This window comes from Labrus mixtus, chromosome 11, assembly GCF_963584025.1.
Source record: "Labrus mixtus chromosome 11, fLabMix1.1, whole genome shotgun sequence".
In the NCBI taxonomy this organism is placed as follows: Eukaryota; Metazoa; Chordata; class Actinopteri; order Labriformes; family Labridae; genus Labrus; species Labrus mixtus.
The window spans coordinates 20,959,992-20,979,674 of record NC_083622.1 but is presented as its reverse complement, the minus strand read 5'-3'; the positions used below and the strand labels follow the sequence as shown (position 1 = coordinate 20,979,674).

Genomic DNA, 19,683 nt, shown 5'->3' with positions numbered 1-19,683 from the left:
ACGTCTTCAGGCATAAATCAGAGGATTTTTTATTCTAGATGTAACAAAAGTTGACATGAAGCAGCTTTTTAAAGAAATACAGTACATCAACAAGACGTTCTCCAAACAACCTCTAAGTTTGCCTGTTCATACACTTTATACTTTTGATTTTTTTTTTCTTCAGAGACATATGAAAATATAATTTAATGCACTTAACACATAATACATTCACTGTACACTATATCAAACACTTTCCTCCACACTGGCAGTACAATACTGTCACAATCTCAATTGGACCTTAGTTCCTTTACACAAACATCATGCTGTGAGAATGTTAGAAAATGGCTAGTTTTTGATAAATCCCTTGTCCTGTGGTATTATCATCTATATGGTCTTTATTCATGGGATTTATTGATTTCAGTACCCTCAACTGACATTACATTTTATGGCACAAAGTCAGAGCTGGGAGGGTTTCCTCAAAGACCATCATCAGGACTGCAAGAGTGAAAATGTGCTAAATGATCTGCTGTAATTATATTCATCACAATGACTTTGACATGTTTTATCGGACTGTGGAATGATGAATAGCAAGAAAATTAGACTGTGATGTCTGTGTAATGTTTGCTTACAATTGAATTTGTGTGGCATTCAAAATGAAGCTGCACTGAATGGAATGGTTTACAAATGAAGGCAACGGTTGTACAGACAAAAATCTCCCAATACTGGAAACACTATAGATTTGGTGCACATCTGCCCTGGGAGCATTTGAAACGTCTGCTCTGAAGGCCTTTTGACTCATTTTGGTAGTTACTGTACAAACAACTAAAATGAGATATTGGCAAAAAAAAATGCTTATTTGTTGGCAACTTGTTACAAAAAGTGCATCAATCCTTCACCCCTCAAAATAGACAGGGAAACTGCGCAAGTCATCAGAAAAGTGACCAGGAACATAAGAAACAATGACGCACAGAGTTCCCACTATCCCACTAAAACATGATCAGAACACTTGGGCAGGATAGTGGGGCTGAAATGCTTGAAAAACATCACCTGAGATCATCCTTTGGTGCTCACACACAGATGAAGGCAGTAAAACAGATGAATTAAAGAGGTTTGGAATACTTGTGATATGAAAGAAAAAGTCCAACAAATTAATACTATAACATTCAATCTAACAGGTAATGAAACATTTAGATTTTTTTTCAGCTTGGATTTCTCTTGCTATACCACACACATTGTAATTTTTGTCATTTGTTCCTAACAAATATTTTGATAACCAGAGGCAATCTAATGGTGCTCTCCCTTTTTCCAAAAGAACAATGGTGTCATATAGATCAATCAAAGCTTAAATGTGCAAAATACAAAACTGTGAACTACATAAAGAGTCAACATTCTGAATTAAAAAACAAGAACGAATAATATCACATCTATACCATGCAATCAAAAATAGTGTCATAACAAAGTGGGAGAAAGAAGAGAGAAAGGGTTTCAGGATAAGAGGAATGAGAAATAGCCATTGCTGGTGATAGTGGCTTTCAGATGTTGGGGAAGTTTCCTGAAGGAGAATGCTGGTCGCTCACTCCGTCTCTACTGCTGCATCTTACGGATCATGTCAGTAGAGATGGGTGGGTGAAAGTTGATGGTGTGGTGGCGGAGACCCTGAGACGTTTTGTAGCTCTTCCCACACCGGCACTTGAAGGGTTTGCGCACCCTTATCTGGGTTCGATGGCCGTTTTTGGCGTGATACTTGATCCCGTTCACATTCTGTAATGAAGCAAAGAAAATGAATCATCTTTTACTGAGTTTTCCACATCTGTGTCATTTGTATAATGTCAACCATAAGAGGTAAAAATTTACAAGTGGGCTTGAGACACTATCTCGTACATTTCTACAAAAGACGTTGCCGTTTGATATAAAGCTATCAAGGAGAAATAAAGTGTGTTCTTGTTACAAATCTGCCTTGTTCTGCCTCTGAACAGATGCCTAATGCTGCCTGCTGCCACAGACTAAGTCATCGCCCATAACCCTGTCATTCACGTCAGCAATGCAATTTTCTCAAGCTGCACATAATTTATCCCAACCACACACACCAGATGTGAATGGAAAATCCCGTAAAACTCCACATCACTGGAGTGGACTGGATGTATGCATCTATGTTGACATGCTGTAACGCTCCACCATGGGCGGATTTTCCGTTGTCAACAGCAGGGGCTCTATTTTGATTTCACATTCTCATTTGTGTGAGAAAAAAAAAAATCCCACACTTTGCACACTATTTTATTTGTATTAAATGTACAGCATTCTCCTGCCTTGTATCTCTTTTTACAGCCTGGTACGGGGCAGGCGAAAGGCTTCTCGTCTCCTCCGTTCATGCACATGGAGCTGAGGATAGATTCGGAGCTGATGGCGCTCTCTGTGGTCCACGACTCATCGCTGTCAGACTCCTCAAAGTCTACCTCCTCCTCATCACACTCGCTACCTGTTGAAAGGGGAAACACAAAAAGTAACTGACTCATAAACATCTTTTCCAACATGCAATCATACACATTTTTCTTTCCTTCTCTACTTGGTGACTAATCACTGACGATAAAATTCTTGCCTTTTGATGCTTCAGTCAGATAATTGTGGGCCATTCTCAACATACGCGCCCGGTACTTCAGTGTTCCCATAATCTCCATTTCATGTGTAACAGCGCCCAGGTTTTTAGAAAAGACTGAAATATGTCAGTTGTGGGAAAGAATAGATGCATTTACTGTAATGAGGTTTAAGGGTCAATGAGCTGCAAATACTCAATCCCTTACTTAAGGATATTTTCCAGAAGAAGCGATAAAAAACCACAAGAGCTGCAAAACAGACGTAACTTTAAAGTATGCAAACTTAACAGAAAACATGAGTACATGGGAAAGATCACCAAAAATAGTTTTTCTGTTAAGCAATCTTTACTGTGGTAAACAAGACAAATCAGTTGGACTGTGAGAACCCAGCGTTGTTTCTATTGCTTGAAAGCGAATCATGTTTGACAAGCCCTCCTGATGTTGTGAGAAACATTTAAAGTGAACGTATCGATAAAGTAAGTCAGCGAAAGCATTTAGGGAGAACATCTATTTTATCAGTTAAAGGGATAAAGGGTTTTCTACTAGCAAATACAAATAAAACTTGTCCTTTTCATTTTCATTTGCCATTTCAGCGATGATAACAGACTACGTATTTTTTGAACCTTCAACCATTTAAAAAGTAAATGTAGGGATTCAAATGTAACTTTGAGCCAGTGCCATTAACGACAGCTGAGCACAAGTTTTGTCACAAACTTGTCTCACTCTTTGTGTCAGTCCTTCAATAGTGGATATCTAACCAGGAAAGTGATTGTAAAGGTTGCTGACGTACCTGTGGGAGTGTTACTGCGGAAAGAAGAGGAAGGGGTGATGGGTGGGGTGACTGGAGGGGTGAGGTTTCCACTGGTGTGGCGAGGTGGAGTGGACACACTGGTGCGGGACAGACTGCCTGCCAAAGACAGAGACAACTTAGGCTGCACCTTCTTCTTCAGGGTGTCGTGCTCTCGCCGCGCTGCCTCTGTCATGAACCTGGCATTGTGAGATATCAGACCGAGTCAGCATTTGCAATATTTGACAAGAAAACGGGCGATCTTGTTTAAATGAACACTGGATGATGTGTTACTGCAGGATTGCCTTTTCTGTTAGCAAAGTTCTGCCGTTGATGGTTTGCTCCTGTTTAGCACATGCTTGGATAAAGAATATCATTGGCTCTGCTCTCATCAAAAAAAAAAAAAACACCAAAGTTTATGATGGATAGTAAAGTCTTTGGTAAATGTGTAACATAAAATGAAATGTTAACATAGACATTGTAAAAGCAGAAGTGGAATTAACAAATTAAGCTTTAACCACATCAAGATGTGTTTGTGCAGGCAGGGAGACAGCAGCAGACCTTCTTGAACACTGGCTTGTTGCCACTAAAACCACTATTCAAGCACCATATCAAAGACGACAGGGATGAACCTCGAGCAATAAAACAAACCAATTACCAAATACAGAAGCAATTCATCGAAGCAAACCACCAGACGACATTTGAGATCACTGGTTAAACCTCAAAGGAGAAAACTCTCCTGAGTGCACAGCAGAAAGACTCACTGATTGAGACGACTTGAAGATCATATTTTACCCGGCCAAAGATTCCTAACTTTAATGTTGTTGTTATTTTAGATTGACTTATTGAGTTATATTCAGCTGCTTTCACTCTCTATAATGGTTGTATTTTTTACCTGTTGATGTAGCTAAGGGCAACATATGTCGGCTGCTGCAGCTCCTGCTTCTCCAGAAGACGGGGGTCTGTGTCTGAGCAGAAGAGAGAGAGGCAGAGAGTCCAGAGATTAGCCACAGAATATAGATGTCAACATTGGCTAGTTTTCTAGCTTACCAAAAAATGCAAATCTTATCATGTAATAGAATATTCGTGTGTTTGCATTTGTGATGCCCAACTTCCACCTAAACTAGAGTCTTTGCACTGGTTGGTTTCCACTAGATCACACCCCTCTCAAAATGTGCATCCTTGCCAACCGGAGATAATGAGTGTAGTGACAGAGTGGATCGATCTGGAGAGCAAGTCATTTCTTCTGGCACAACAGAGACACAGTGTGAAAATGCACAGGTGGGGTATTTATACATTTACTTTATTTGATAGGTGATGCAATTAAAATCTGTATTTCAATTTAGATATTAAGGTAGATAAACAGCAGATAGACATATGCAAAACAAATCCAAGTTTCAGAATTTCAATACTTTTGCACTAGATTTCCAAAATGTGATGCAGCACAAAGTAGTAGTAAGTATTCTCTCCCTCTGCCTTAAAAAATAACTTTTACATTGTTTATTTTTGGCTATCAGAGGCTATCTCGTATCTTCATGCAGCATCAAAAGATATATCATTAGAGCCCATTATGAGTTAACACATATCTGAAAACATTTGCCTTACATTTGTCTTACACCAGTGTGCACCTGAGCAGTGAGCAGCACCTGAGCAGTGAGCGGCACCTGAGCAGTGCACACAGTGGCAGGCTGGCGATGAACTTGGAAAGTCTCAGGTATGAATGTGAGGAGTCAAAGAGCACATAGGCTCAGGTTATTCAACAGATAAAAGATAAATGTGGGTACTGTCTAATGTGGAGTACAATAAACTGTAGTATGATACCATGCACCATTGTTTAGAAGACTACAGCCAGTTTAGTTTAGCTGGAGAAGCTATTCAGTTCTAAAGCTGAAGCTGGTTTACTCCATCTAAAGAAAGGTACTAACAGTTGAACAGTGTGCTTCAGACTTCTTTCCTATTTGTAAAATGCAAAAACCGTTACTTTTATTCAGAATATAGAGGAGAAAGTAACATCTCTCTTGAGTTTCCATGGTACTTTTTGTAAATCTGCACAGCAGACACCACATTGCTCATACATGACCACACTTGACACATACTGTGTTTCCACATGCTGTGCTCCAGACATTCATCTTGCTGAGCGGTGCTAAATGTACAACAATAGCCAATCTCCACACCCTGAGGTGAAGAAGGCCTGACTTCAAACACTCTTCGTTCTGCCATCCATGTGGGAGAAGAGCGATGCCCTATAAAACAACAGTGTCGACCACTTCCCAGCTGAGCCTCACTGTCTGCCTCTGACAGAGCTGTGAAGGGCTGCTACCCCCATGTGGTTAAAACTAATGCCTGTTTCCATCCACAAGCTCATTTATACACAACACAAACACCTCAGGCTGTTTGTAACATTCAATTTTAAAATGTGCTTTCTATGGCACAATGACTACAGGCAGCTTTCAGAGTAACTGCTCATTCAGCAAGTAAATAAAAAGAAAGCAGTCATGGTTGATCAAGTTTCACAAAGATAATGATACAAAACATATGGAACTATAGCGTAATTAAAGTTTCTTCCTTAAAGGGGTAAGCAACACCTTTGTAAATCATTAATAAAATCCTGAGTCATACTCAATTATAACCAAACTAAAACAGGTTTAAATGGCCTCCTGTTTGTTTGTAAGACCAAAACAAAACACCTTAAACAGATTTCCATTTAGAAGTGTTAAAAAATGGTTTCCAGTTAATTTCTGATTAACCAAATGTCCAAGTTTCAAGTTAATTTATGTTGAATTGAATGAGCCTGAGCGAAAGAAGAATGTATTAGATTTTGGTTGTGTTTCTATAAAAGGAAAATTTGTTTTTCACTGTATGCAGGAACATCATCACCTCTTGTTTATTAACTGAGATGCCTTTCATACAAACAATGAAGTATGAAAAGTTGAGATGAAATGCTGCTTTGCCTTTAATTTTCTGCAACTAAAACAAGGATTTTGGGTGACACCGGTAGCCGTGTGGTTATTGCACGCATCACATGTACAGAGGCTAAGGTCATCCAAACAGGTGGATTTGGACTCCACTGCAGAATCTCTAAATTAAGGCATAAATAGATCAAAAATAAACCTTTAAATAAAAAAAAGGGATTTTGGCAAATTTTGCTTTCATTTATTTCATCATTAAAGTTTTTGTTTAAAAAGTGTGTCAGTTTCTTTAATGGCAAAAATAATTTAGTGGAAAAGAGTAATCCCAAAAAGTAATGATTAATTCAAGAAAGGTCACCTATATCAGAGAATTTCCATTAATACCTGCTGACTTTTGTATTCTTCAATGTTGTTATATAACCTCACTGTTTATGTCCGAACTGACTGTCAAAATGATACCTTAGCAGGTTTCACATTTATTTAATTCTTATTTAAGTGAAGCTGAGAAATATCAACTTCTCTTCATATCTTAAGCCAGAAATGAGAAATCTGTGCCAACTGAAACACGGACAGAACCTTAACGTGTTTGTAAGAGTCAGCACATTGTGTATAGGTATAGACCCTTTTAGTGTTTCAGTGGGCGGGGCTTAGCTCCAGACCATAGACTATAAAAAGATATTATGTACAGTAAATATATACTCTTTATATACATATACTGTATATTATTTACAGTCTATGCTCCAGACATGTTAACCAAAGCTAGCTATAAGTTGTTTTTGGCTTGCATTCGACATAGGTGGAAGAAAATACAAGTCTCTCTGTCTACATCGCCTACTATCAGGCGATTGTAGTGTACACATGCAACTATCCAACAAGAAATAACACAGCTCATGCTGCACACTCAATTTCAACAAAATAAACTACTGGCTTAGGTGAAGGTGAAAGTTGATATCGACCAGTAATACTCAACCCAAACCACATATAAGTGCAAATGGTAAATGGACTTGGAAAGCCCAAGACTACTCTTCTGACCTCTCAAAGCTACATGTCACAATCACCCATTAACAACACATGTACACACTGATGGCAGAGGCTGCCATGTAAAGTGCCCAACAGTACTATTCAATTATCACACATTCACATCTCTGGCTATGCAACAGGAGCAATTTAGGACTCAGAGTCTTGCCCAAGAACCCTTCGCATTGTGGATGCAGGAGCAGGGGATCCAACACCTGACGTTCTGGTTAAGAGACGACTGACTCTACAAGTAGGGAACAGACGTGAGAAAGTCAACAAACTGTCACTGATGTCAGTCCAACTGGACAGTAGACAAGGGTAAAGGAAGAGACAAAACCTACAAACCACTCAAGGCGGTTGGTGATGAAATAGTGTCATAATTTTATGATACTGGCAGGCAGGCTGTAAGAAAAGCTTAAACCTCAGCGCCTGAGGCTCAGGAGGTTTCCCTCAGGTCCTGAGTCGTAAGCAAGTGTTTCATTAACGTTGGATTTATCCCCAATGTGACGGACAGCACATCTCTCTTCACTCTTCAGCCAAAGTCGTGAAAACACCAAGTAGGAAAGACATGTTCATATAACAACTTTACTCCAATGCCAGAAGCCGGAGGCAGTGCACAGACTATTCTGAGTTCTGTGTGTTAGCATGTGTGAGCGTAAGTGCACACAAAATCCCTCCAAAGATCCCTAATGAGCCTGGAGAAGTGGCATGGCAGCCTGCTCACAGACCGCTCAAACAGCAGCGGATCAGTCTGTTCCCACACGCTGTAAATCACACACACTTCAGGTGGGGACCGGGGCGAGGGAGGCCTGCAGGGGCCAGACCCCCACAGACTCTGCTGTTCTTGGGGCCACCAGCAGTCATGGACCAGGATGAAGGCGCCTCATGTAGAGATGAGAACCCTTTAATGAAACTACACAGGTGGTCCACCATGGTGGCAACCGTAAGAGGCCTTCTGGGAAACAAAATATGCTATTTATTCACCATGGCTTGTTCCAGAACAAACAATCACTTCCTATACACTGCAGCGATTGTTTATGTACAAGATCAAAAGTCAGGTGTTGGATAAATAAGATGTCGACAAGCAGAACAGATGTACATTAAAGACTGATGCATAATAGGGCCCCTTAAATTTGATTCTCAATGAAATGCACTCAGAGCTTTTCAAAGATGTACATTAGTTTAAGTTTAACTCCAATAATCAACAATATTCCAATGCAGGTTTCTTTCTGTTTTCTATAAATAGCAGTTCAACACGAACAGAGAAAATTGAGAACAAAAGGTCCTGAATTAATAGCTATCAGAGAAAGTCCTTCTCAAGGGCTTTATGCCTTTACTTAGAGACAAGACAGTGGATAGAGTCAGAAATCAGAGAGAGAGAAAATGGGGAATGACATGCGGGAAAGGAGACACAGGTCGGTTTTGAAACCAGGCCGCCAGCTTGGAGGACTACAGCCTCCGTACTTGAGCGGGGACTATTGGACTACTGGACCATTGGGCTACGGGCGCCCCCAAGAGAAAGTCCTTTTAGTGACCAAAAAAGCAACATCATTTTTCTTCATATTAAAAAAAACAGAAACAATAACAGTTATATTTCCACTTTTGAATTGACCTAAAGTTACAATCCTTAACCTTAACATGACACTAATCTTACTTAATATATGAAGCATTTCCGGTATGGTGTCTCTATGTGCAGTATACTTATAAAGTTTATAACCTGAGTGAGTCAGTGGCTGCTGTGTATGAGAGCAGAAAGTATGATGCAGTGACTTGTTCTCATTAAAGCCCATGATGGCCCTCAACAGGAAGCCTAGAGACGATCGCACAGCTAACCTTCCTAAGGCAACGGGGGAAGTGACGCCTGCTGCCCTCTCATAACTCCCTCCACGACCCTCTGCCTCACCCACACCCACACACACACACACACACACACACACACACACACACACACACACACACACACACACACACACACACACACACACACACACACACACACACGAATCGCAAACACACACATGCACACCAGACGAGCTAGCTCCCTCTCTCATTTCCACCGTCGTCTGTGCTCTCCATCCAGCCTCATGGCCAAATGCACTGTGGGGTAGAGCGGAGTGCTGAGCATTATGGTGACATGTTTATGGCGGCTCTGAGCAGCGGGGGACATTACCAGGAGTGGTGGCACAGGTAATTCATTATGATGTGACCTCTGAGGAGGAAATTAAACAGAGTCAAGCTCCATGTGGAAGCTGCCTTAGCGGTTTGCTGAAAAACACTAGGAGGCAAAGTGATGTTTATATCTAACAGTGACAACGGCTGAAATGTGTATACACATGCTCTTAGTCACGCACACGTCTCTACAAAAACACATTTGTAAAGACACAAATACAAGCATTTATTGATGCTAATTGCACATATAGTACATTGGGATAAATGATTACTATTTTCATCTGCTTAGTCTGATGATTTTACTCTTAATTAATCCATTGTTCAATATACAAAATGTCCAAAGTGTTGTCGTTCACAGGGCTCAAGTTATCTTGTTTGCAAAATATTCAAATCAAAGAGCTGGAAGTAGTGAATGTTTGGTAGTTTTACTCAGAATGACAGAAAGAATTCAACCATAATCAAAACAGATGGGGATTCATTTCATGTCCATCACACATTTAAGAATTAGTCTTATTGTACTACTTTGTGTCTTCAAACCTGATTTTTTTTTTAATGCTGGAAAAGTCAATGAGGGTCACTTACAATTTGGTTTAAATCCACAGTAAAAAAAAATGGAGGGAATTTCAGCTCTCAAACTTGTGACAAAGTTCAGAGGATTACGGGGTTACATTTTAAAAGAAAAGGAACTATGGTTGCAAATTGTTACATGAAAATTAACCATTCAATCAAAAATTGTGGGTTCGAATTAGCACTGACAAACACATTTCATAGCGGTGGTCAAGAGAATTACCTACATTTGTATCATTTGACATCAGAAAATATATTGTTCAACATTTTCCAAAAGTACTTTACAAAATCTTTTGAGAAAAGATATCAACAAAATTCGCTTTTTAGATCTGCATAGAACTACAACTCCCCATATTGTGTTTCGTCCTCAACACAGGCTTTACATTATCTCCCACGAGGAACATTTTATCGAGTAGAGGAGCCCCTCATGCGGCAGCCACCACACAAGAACAGGAGCAGCGGTGTTGGGGGATGGGGAAATGTAATTAGGCCCACCAGGTGCACAGATCAGGGAACTAGTTACTGCTTCCCAAATTTATTACTTCCATGCAGATTGTGAGGGGGGGGTGCCCCACCAAAATCTACTAAATGACCCTTTAGTGAGATTTGGCAACAAACAGACCTATTGTTACAGAGCTTGGACACACTTGGCCTCAGCAGTACGTATAAACATACAGTCACAGGTCTGAATAACATGGTTGCTGTTTGCTTCTGGTCCACAGCAGCCTGGTCACTCAGTGACAAAGTAAACGTTTCAATAGCTTAGTGCGAGCAGTTATTCAAGCTGCACAAGAAGAGCTTTCAAGCTACACATGAACCATTCTGTCTTGAAATATGATTATGTTTAGGGGGCTCATTAAAGTCTACATTATTATTGTTTGGCTTAATTTCACAATGGACTAAGTGGACAACCAAACACTCATTTTGTTAATCTAAATGGCCAACAGGGTACCCCATGCACAGCCTAAACATGTTCTCAGGTAAATAAAAACTCTGTGGCACACTTACTTTACTTTAACTTTACTGTATTTTGCACATTAAGGTTTTCATTAGAGGCTGTGACCCAGTATGGTGTTTATTGTGATGATTGGTCACGTGACGATTTGTATTTTAGGCACCTGTATGCCCTGTGATTGTGCAGGTCAAACCTGAGGAAGCTACAGGCAAAACGCGTTGTTAGCTCACATTAAAATATAGTAAAGTTATTTTCAGTGTGCCATGGAGTTTTGACTCATTTTATTAACTTGAATCGACAACAGTATACAAAGAAACCCTGATTCATTTATGTTTTATTATATCACTGATGTTGGATTTATTTTGGCTTTTGAAATGTTATTTTTATCTAATTAATGTTCAATAACAACTTGAGTTTTTCAGGAAAGACGCAACACTTTGATTTGTGTTCTTTTTTTAAGATTTATTTTGGGATTTTTTTTATGCCTTTATCAAGAGACAGGACAGTGGATAGAGTCAGAAATGTTATTCAAACATGAGAAGTATCCCTTGATTGTTTTTGTTCTCAATAGCTTACAAATGATCCTTTAAAATATTTCACATTACCGAAGATGATTACTCTTATGACACAATTCACTGTGTTGTTACATGAGCTGAGGAAGTTAGATTTTTGTTTATAATATGCTCTATAACAAGCCCTAACTGTGCAGACCAAGGCCCTCAAGAATGCTCCCTGACCAAAAGCAGAGCAGCGCCACCTCTTGTCCAAAAACCTCACCTGCAGGCTGTATGGAGAAAAAGGGGACAAGAATGTGTGCTTGTTTTCCAGGCGCCTAATTATAAAGGAGAATGTGCTTTAAGCAGCAGGCCACCAGATGAGGAGGAAGACAGGCCAAATCAAGCACTCTGTCTGTAATTATGCTTCACAGGCACTTGGCACAACGCGCAAGATTTCGCACTTCTCAGAGTGGGCACAGGCCAGTGGACAGAGGAGGGGGGTAGCAAAGTTTTCCACTCTGGCCCAACTAATTGCCTCATTATTCCCCAATAAGTCATTCAGAGGCGTTTTTTTCTAAATCTAACACCTTGGACACATGCACAGCACACAATCGGAGGGCAGAGAATATTAAAGCAAGTCAAGCAACAAACAAGAATAACAGAGACAGCTGGGCCTTGTCAGCTTCAATAATAAGAGTGTAATATTAAATTAGGAAACAGATGGAGGAACTAACAGAGCGTCACACTGAGAGGAGGGAGGTTTATTTCAGGGATTGTGTTGAAACATATAAAAGCTTTCAGAAAAAAAACTAACATTTTATATTTACTTTTACTTTAACTTCTTGATTTGTGCACTGTGTGTTCCTTTTCTGTAATTTCTTTGCTGCTTTAAACACAGAAAATTACACAGATTTAAATGTATCTTATATTATTTTACAACAAATATGATCTTATGCCTTCCTATAATACAGCACAAATGTGTTGTTAGGTCACGCCCCATGTACATGTAGGATAGTCCTCCAGCTATTGTTTCATTTGCCAATAGAAATGAAAACATAACCACCTTGAAATTCAATTTAAAACCTCTAGCATGATGTTCTCATGTACTCAGCCACATGGGTTTATTTTTACATCTCACTAAAGTAAATCAAGCATGACTTTTCAACTAAACACACAGTGACTCTGACCAATATAAAACTGTTGTATGCACATCAACTGGCCCACAGCGTCCCTTCCTTAAAACAGGCTGATTATGTTGGGCTCAATTAATGTGTTGCTCCCTTACAGTAAATAGGCTACTGCAGTTCATAAACTTATTGATGCTGCATTTATTTGAAAGCCATTACGAATTAGTCAACAATTACCATATAACTTGCTCAATCAGTATTCTTCAATGAAGTGTTTTGTTTTTTTTAAGTACCGGATTTGTTTGTGATCTGAACCAAGAGGAAGCTCTTGTTATTGTGTTACTCCTCATGATCTCGAGGTGGCGCTGCTGATTGGAGTAGAACTTGATGTGCAGTCAGGAGTGAGAAATACCAATTTTATATGGTAAAATAAAATAGGTATTTAACTGAATACAATTTCGACCACAAAAAAAAGTATTTTGAAATGTAATAATTAATTTAAACAATCCAGTATGCCCTCAATTTTATTTAATTTTGAAAACATATAGCCTACTATAGATTAGTTATATACAATAACGAATCATTTTCTATAAAGAGTTGAACATTTTAAAATAGGCTACATTCTTTCATTCATTTTTTACGGATATATTTGTTTGTCAGGAGATATCTTTATGTAAATTATTGTGTTTCAACTGGCAGTAAGTTAATAATAATAATAATGTTACTATTAATAACATTGTTTGTGAACCAGTATCCTAAAGATACATACTTTGTTGAACTTCGGTATATCATTTTAAAAATGTTGAAGCTTTTAAAAAGGTAAATAGCCTACACATGTGACATAAGACAGTTGGATGGGAAAGAGTGCATTTCTTTCATCAGAAGTCTATAACTGTGTAAACTTTTTGCTGGCTCTTATTTAATCAGTGTTTGTTCATTGGCTCCTGCAGATTACAACTTCTCTCACGAGCTTCCCTGGCGGCTCTCCGCGCGGCCTCACGCTACAAATATTGATGAACGAGCGACCCGACGGAGCGTAAAGAAAGTCTTCCTGTCTTTGTGTCAGTGCGGCTCATTTGATGTTGTAGCTGTCTTATCTGTTGAAACGCATCTTTAAACAATACTAGGTGGTGGAGAGGTACTGTATTTTCAACATGGAAACATCAACCGCCACCACACCTAGCAACAGGGTTGTCAGGACGCAGGAAGTAACTTGCTAGCTCGCTAACGTAGCCACTCCTGCTAGCTGCAATCCTCGGCCATTGCTAGCTGCGGCGCTCATGACTTCTCGACTCTTACCGATGTGGTTATCCTCGATGTGCACGATGAGCTCGGCCAGAGAGTCGAAGTGAAGTCCACAGCCCCCGAATCTACAAGCATTGGAGAAGAAAGACGCAGCGGCGATGCCTGTCATGGTCGCTGCTGCATTGGAAATGGGGGCTGGCAGCAGCAGCGAGCAGCGGGGTAGCAGCAGGCGAACAGCGGTGCGAACAGCTGGAGCGGCAGGGCGGTGCGGTGATGGAGGTGCGTCAAGCGTCAAACCAGCTGGAGCGCAACAGCGAGACAGGAAGTAAGGCGGTTTTTCTTTCACTGCAAAAGCATGCACTGTTGTTAAAGGAAATAAATATTGATATCTAATAAACTAACCAATACAAAAATTTGCTTCTAATGATGATAAAAATGTTATGCTATCGGTCACCAAAATATTTTCATGAAATTGCTTCAATGTTCCTATACACAGCTGTTACCAGCAAATACTCCTACCTGCCTTTACTAAAATAAGGCTATGATTCATTGAAAATAATATATATAGCCTATGTGAAAGATAAAATGTTTTAAAAAAAAAAAAGACTTAATCAAATTGACAATGGTACGACTTATTCACGTTTAAAACTAAGAAATATAACATTTAGGTTTGGTTTATAAATTTGAACGGGAAGTGGTCTTTTTGGATTTAGTCTAACTTGACGCATTTTTTTGTAGCGAGTAGGTTCGTAGGATATATGGGTCTAAAGTGGAACTATACATAGCTTACATGGCCTCATATACTTATTACTTTAAATTACTTTTTGTTGCATCTTTTGTCCTTTAATATGTGTCCCATGCACTGTTTTCTGATGTGTTATGAATTGATTTAAGAAACGCTGTGTTCATTTGATGTATTGTATCTAATACATGTGTGCACACTATGCATATACAAATATATATATTTTTTAAATCAAATACATTTTAAGTACAATTTCACAATTTTCAGTATTTTTCCGTGTGATGACTGCAAATGATGAAGTTTCTAGTTTCATGTACCACACAATGGATCAACAAGTAGCTAAACTATTATGGCCACCAAGTGGCAGTGTTGGTCAACAGAAAAACAGTGATGCTTGCTTTTTCTAAGCATTAATTTAAGATTATTTACTTTTAACTGTACCATGAGTGTTGCTTCATACGTGGTGCTAATAAGTAAAGTATATTTTGATAACATGATGCTATAATAAATACTCAACAGGGCAGTATCTTACTTGCTACTACTACTTTTTGTTTTTAAGATTACACTTGTTTTAAGTTTTTGCATGGGTGTTTTTGCCCATTTAAATTAAAATATGCTTTACATGATGAAAAGTAATTCTTGGTCATTCAGGTTTTCCAAGTTGAGACTTGCTATAAATGAACACACATGGCAATTTGGAAGTGTTTGACATTCTGACTAAAGACAAGTGGCTCCTCTCCTAATGCTTCGGTATTGTATAGATGAAAGTCAACAAAAGCATGACTTTGCAAATTTTACTGTGAGTACTAGTGACAAATATGAAATATTTGTATCTCGACATTTGCAAGTTTGTGTTTTTTTTGCTTAAAGAAGATAATGAGAATGAGCTAGACAACCATTTGCCAGCAAGTTAAAACAAACTGATGTCTCCACAATGTTTAAGAATAAACATTGCTTGTATGTAGAAAGTAAACATCGTGTACCCTTATGGGAATGTAGAATCTGGTGAAGATCTGATGCCAGATGTAAGAATTTAAAATTACAGTTACTTTTCTCCCTCCCGAGTTTTTACATTTATTGACTGGGCAGTACCATTGAGTTTGTGCCTAGTGATGGTGTAATGGGTCATCATCATTCCCATGTCCAATTTCAGACCAGGCACCACAGTCATGGTTAAACATTTTTCCAGTTGTTCTTGACAACCATGAGACATTAGTTTGCGAGCATTATGTCACACATGGCCTTGTGTTTGAGAAAGCTGATGACTTTACTTTTAATACTTGCAATGCCAATCCTTAGCTATTTATTTCTGGTTGCGCCTGATGAGGATTCAGTAACTCAAGTCAAGTTCATCATCACTCCTCAATTTTCTTACAGCACATTAGAGGTAACAAATGATTTTCTGTAACAGAGATGACCTAAATTAGATTGTTCTGATTGTGATGGAAACCGACCAGCAAAGTCACATTTAGTAGCTGCTGGTTAGTGACTAAACCCTGCAGCCCTCTGTTTGTCAAGTTTGAGCTAGTGCTGTACCACAGATTTGAAGTGAAGAGAAAAACACACGGATTCTTCCTCACACCCAGATAACACTTGTCGTAATTTCAGACTTATCATGTTGAAGTAAAACACACAGAACCCAAAAAAGTTCCCAAAACTGATCTTTTTTTTTTCAAGCCTAATCATCATTGTGTTTATGAATTAGTATTTTGTAGGACATGTTTTAAATGCCAGAGTGAATGATCTTAAATTGATTTCAAATATTATCACTAAAAACAGATGACACTTTTTTTTAAACCAAGCAATAGAACAATTATGAATGCTTGTAAATGACATTGATTATCCAGGCTGGGAACAGCCCAGTTCAGGATTCAAAAGAGGGATGTATTTTTCCACAGTTTCTGAGCAAAGAGGAAATTTTCTTACAGAATAAATCTAAGCGTCATCACACACACACCCAGCACCAGCTTCCATATGTAGCGGTTATCGGGCTTAGTGTCTGAGTGCAGGAATGTCACTGAGGTTATCTGCTGGGAACCTCCCAGCACATATGTTTTGTTGTTATCAATTTTAATGTGATGTTGTGCGACCCAGAACACAAGTTTGCACCAGTTGGTTTGGAACCTTCAGTCAGAAGATGATTCTTTAAAAAACCTTTCACCTGGAGACCCTAACTGTGTCTATTGTTTAAAAGATGATACAGCTGTTTAATAAAGTAATATTCATGCTATGTTGAAAGTAGATAATGACAAAGCTGAAGAATCATTTTCTTTCCAGAGTAACTTCTTTATTTCGATGGACATTGTGAACAATGTCATTCTTTGGTAGTACCACTATCATTTCCTGAGGTCATCCATCTTGCAATATTACCTGATCTTAACCATCTTCAAAAACTAGCATCCTCTTCAAACGTTCAGAATCTCCATTAAACCAGCATAAATAGACAACAACTCTGACTCTTAGCTAAAGTTAGTCTTATCTCTTATAAGCTTTCACAGTTTTTGGGATATTGGTCAGAGCTTGCAGCTTTAAGCTGTAATTTTGTTTGTTTATAGTTTGCAAAAAATGTTAATGCACCCAGAATATAATTCTGATAAATACAGACAAGTGCATGAAATAATGTTGTACATTTGATAAGATTTGTAGAAATCACACCACAAAACATTCCATCAGCTTATAGACTGTACATCCAAGAAGATGAATAAAGGATTCCTTTTTTTTACTGAAATCCCTTTTCTCATATTATAGAACATTCAAATGTAACTTGCATGCATATATTGGTAAATAATCTTGATGCTCACTCATGGTTTATAATCTATTGATAAACACTTGATCAAAATAACAAAAATAAATTGGAGATGTGCCAGCAGTTTGTACAGAGCAGAATCTTCACATTTAAAAAATACACAACATCATTTGTCAGAGAATTACTCATGATAGATTCAATTATTCTGATATTTAATCAGAAAACCATTTGAAAAAACTTGGCTGAAAAATATGATGTATTTTTCTACTCCAACTTTTTTTTGCACCTTTACACTTAAACATATTAGTAAGAATTGAAGTGCATATAGAAACAGAATCTACAGTTTAAACCACCATCTTATATGGCTGAGGTGTTGTAATGTTGAAGTTTAAAGAACAGGTTACAATGTATTCACTGCAATCTCTATTTTATTAGAAAGTCATTGTCTTTCTTTATTGGAATGAAATCTATCTGAAGGTGTTGTATATTTTTTAAAATTGAAAGCCTGTCTGACATGTTTGTGATTTAGCCTCCTTCACCTTTTGCACCTGCTGCAACAAAGCATCCTCACCGGGGGTAATCTTTCCAAGGTGATCTTTCGCACATAAGCCCTGAACAAAGGCATAATAATAAAAGGTTTAGTATAATATAGATCAAATCTGCTTTAGTGTGGGTCACTGACCCAAAACTGTATCGGCTCTTTTCAACCTTAATAGTCTGCTCCTCTGGGAGCATAATGTTTGGATTGGTTGGAAAATATATTGGCAATAAAGAGACAAAGGGATGTCATAAACGTTGATTAAAGCTTTGGTTAAAAGACAGAGGCGGAGGAGCCCTGAATTATGAGGGCTTTTCAGACTGCGTTATTGTTTCAGTGACAGAGCTCTTAGTGCCTCTAGTGAAGTGGTCGCTGGCGAGTGGTAAACATTTCTCAATGTGCAAGGAGTCATTAATCCCTGGAGCCCAGGATGGCTTAACTATCAGTGTCTTTGGTCCAAGAAATCACAGCCAGTTGGCACCAGCAGGTCACACAGAGCTCCAACAGAAATGCTTGGTACTCTAAAAATCTTTAAATCTCGTCTAATGTGCTGAAGCCAAACCATATACTTTTCAGAAGAGACAGTGCGGAACAACTGTGTGTTTTACATGTTCAGTTATTTTGCAGGTGAAGATTTTGATTATGCATGCTTTTTGGAGGAGCCAGTATAGCAAAAAGAAATACTGTTCAGGTCGTCCCTGCGAAATCTAAAATGATCCATATGTCTTTAGAATGTTAAAACTCTACAAAATCTCCAGAGACATGTCATGTAAAGGGCCTATAAGTTGTAGCATTACTGGTCTGTGCAAATGTAAGTTACTTGATAACATGATAAGGGTATCATATATCACATAAGGTACTGTCTTAAGATGGTGCCTATGTTCAGGACTTCTTAATATGTGCCTCCTTTTATGAAATTGTAGTTAGCAGAGCAAATTTAGAGCCAGCTTGGTAAAGGGGAAATGGGGTTATAGTGGCTCCAGCAGCTTTTTTCTGTTACCCCAGTTCCCGAAGGCAGGTTAATCAATCCACTACTGTCACTGCATAACATCAACTGTGGACACATGTGGAGGGTCATTATAACTTTATATTGCATAAACCTCCCTCATGACATGAACATGTGAGAGTGATGTGGAAAGACGTATTGTTTTTTAACAGTATCTCATAGTTATATTTTTTATTGTACTGATTATCCAATGAGTTAACAATCAGTTCACATGTCACACACATTAAAACTGACTTGATTCCAGCTAGCTGCTGTAGGTTTAGGAATCTGCATGTTGGCTCTTTTTCACTCTTATTGGGACACTTGAATATAGCAGAGGGAAAAAGAGAGTATGAATGAACACCTGTGCTTTATCCTGCTCTGAGAATTCAATATGCTAAAAAAAGATGTCTTCAGAAATGTAAGGTTTCTCTTTTCTAGAACGTTTTTAGAAAGTAAAACCGTGACTAATGTATCATACAACAGTGACCAGGGCCCAATTGGATGAAGCAATGTTTCTTATATTCTACTTGAAGATGTAGTGTTGAAGTCTTTACGTGAAGGACTGTGTGATTCAATCGTCTCGTCACTCTCAGTTAATCTGAGGTCGCCATGTTTAGTAGACAGTTATCAGCCACATCAGTTGTTAGTTGCGGTACATTTCGCTTATTTGCATCCCTGATTTGTCAGTAAATGCAACCCAGCTTTGGACCACACCCACTCCAGGTCCAGCAGTGTCCTGCCCATGCCTCTGGGGCGTGCATTTGCAAACTCCGCCCTGCACGCGCCGCCTCCAAGCAGACCGCAATGATTTAGAAGTTCAGGAATC

General features: G+C 38.7%; 1 protein-coding gene across 1 annotated transcript; it reads right to left on the bottom strand.

Moving 5' to 3' along the window:
• Window positions 1-5: 5 nt before the first annotated feature.
• jazf1b (JAZF zinc finger 1b) lies at window positions 6-14,122 on the bottom strand. The gene is made up of 5 exons (XM_061050790.1): window positions 13,898-14,122; window positions 4,253-4,325; window positions 3,361-3,557; window positions 2,286-2,455; window positions 6-1,740 (listed from the first exon to the last, which is right to left on the bottom strand). Exons 1-5 carry the CDS (start codon window positions 14,010-14,012, stop codon window positions 1,564-1,566), a joined length of 732 nt encoding a protein of 243 aa, XP_060906773.1. The 5' UTR covers window positions 14,013-14,122; the 3' UTR covers window positions 6-1,563.
• Window positions 14,123-19,683: the final 5,561 nt, after the last annotated feature.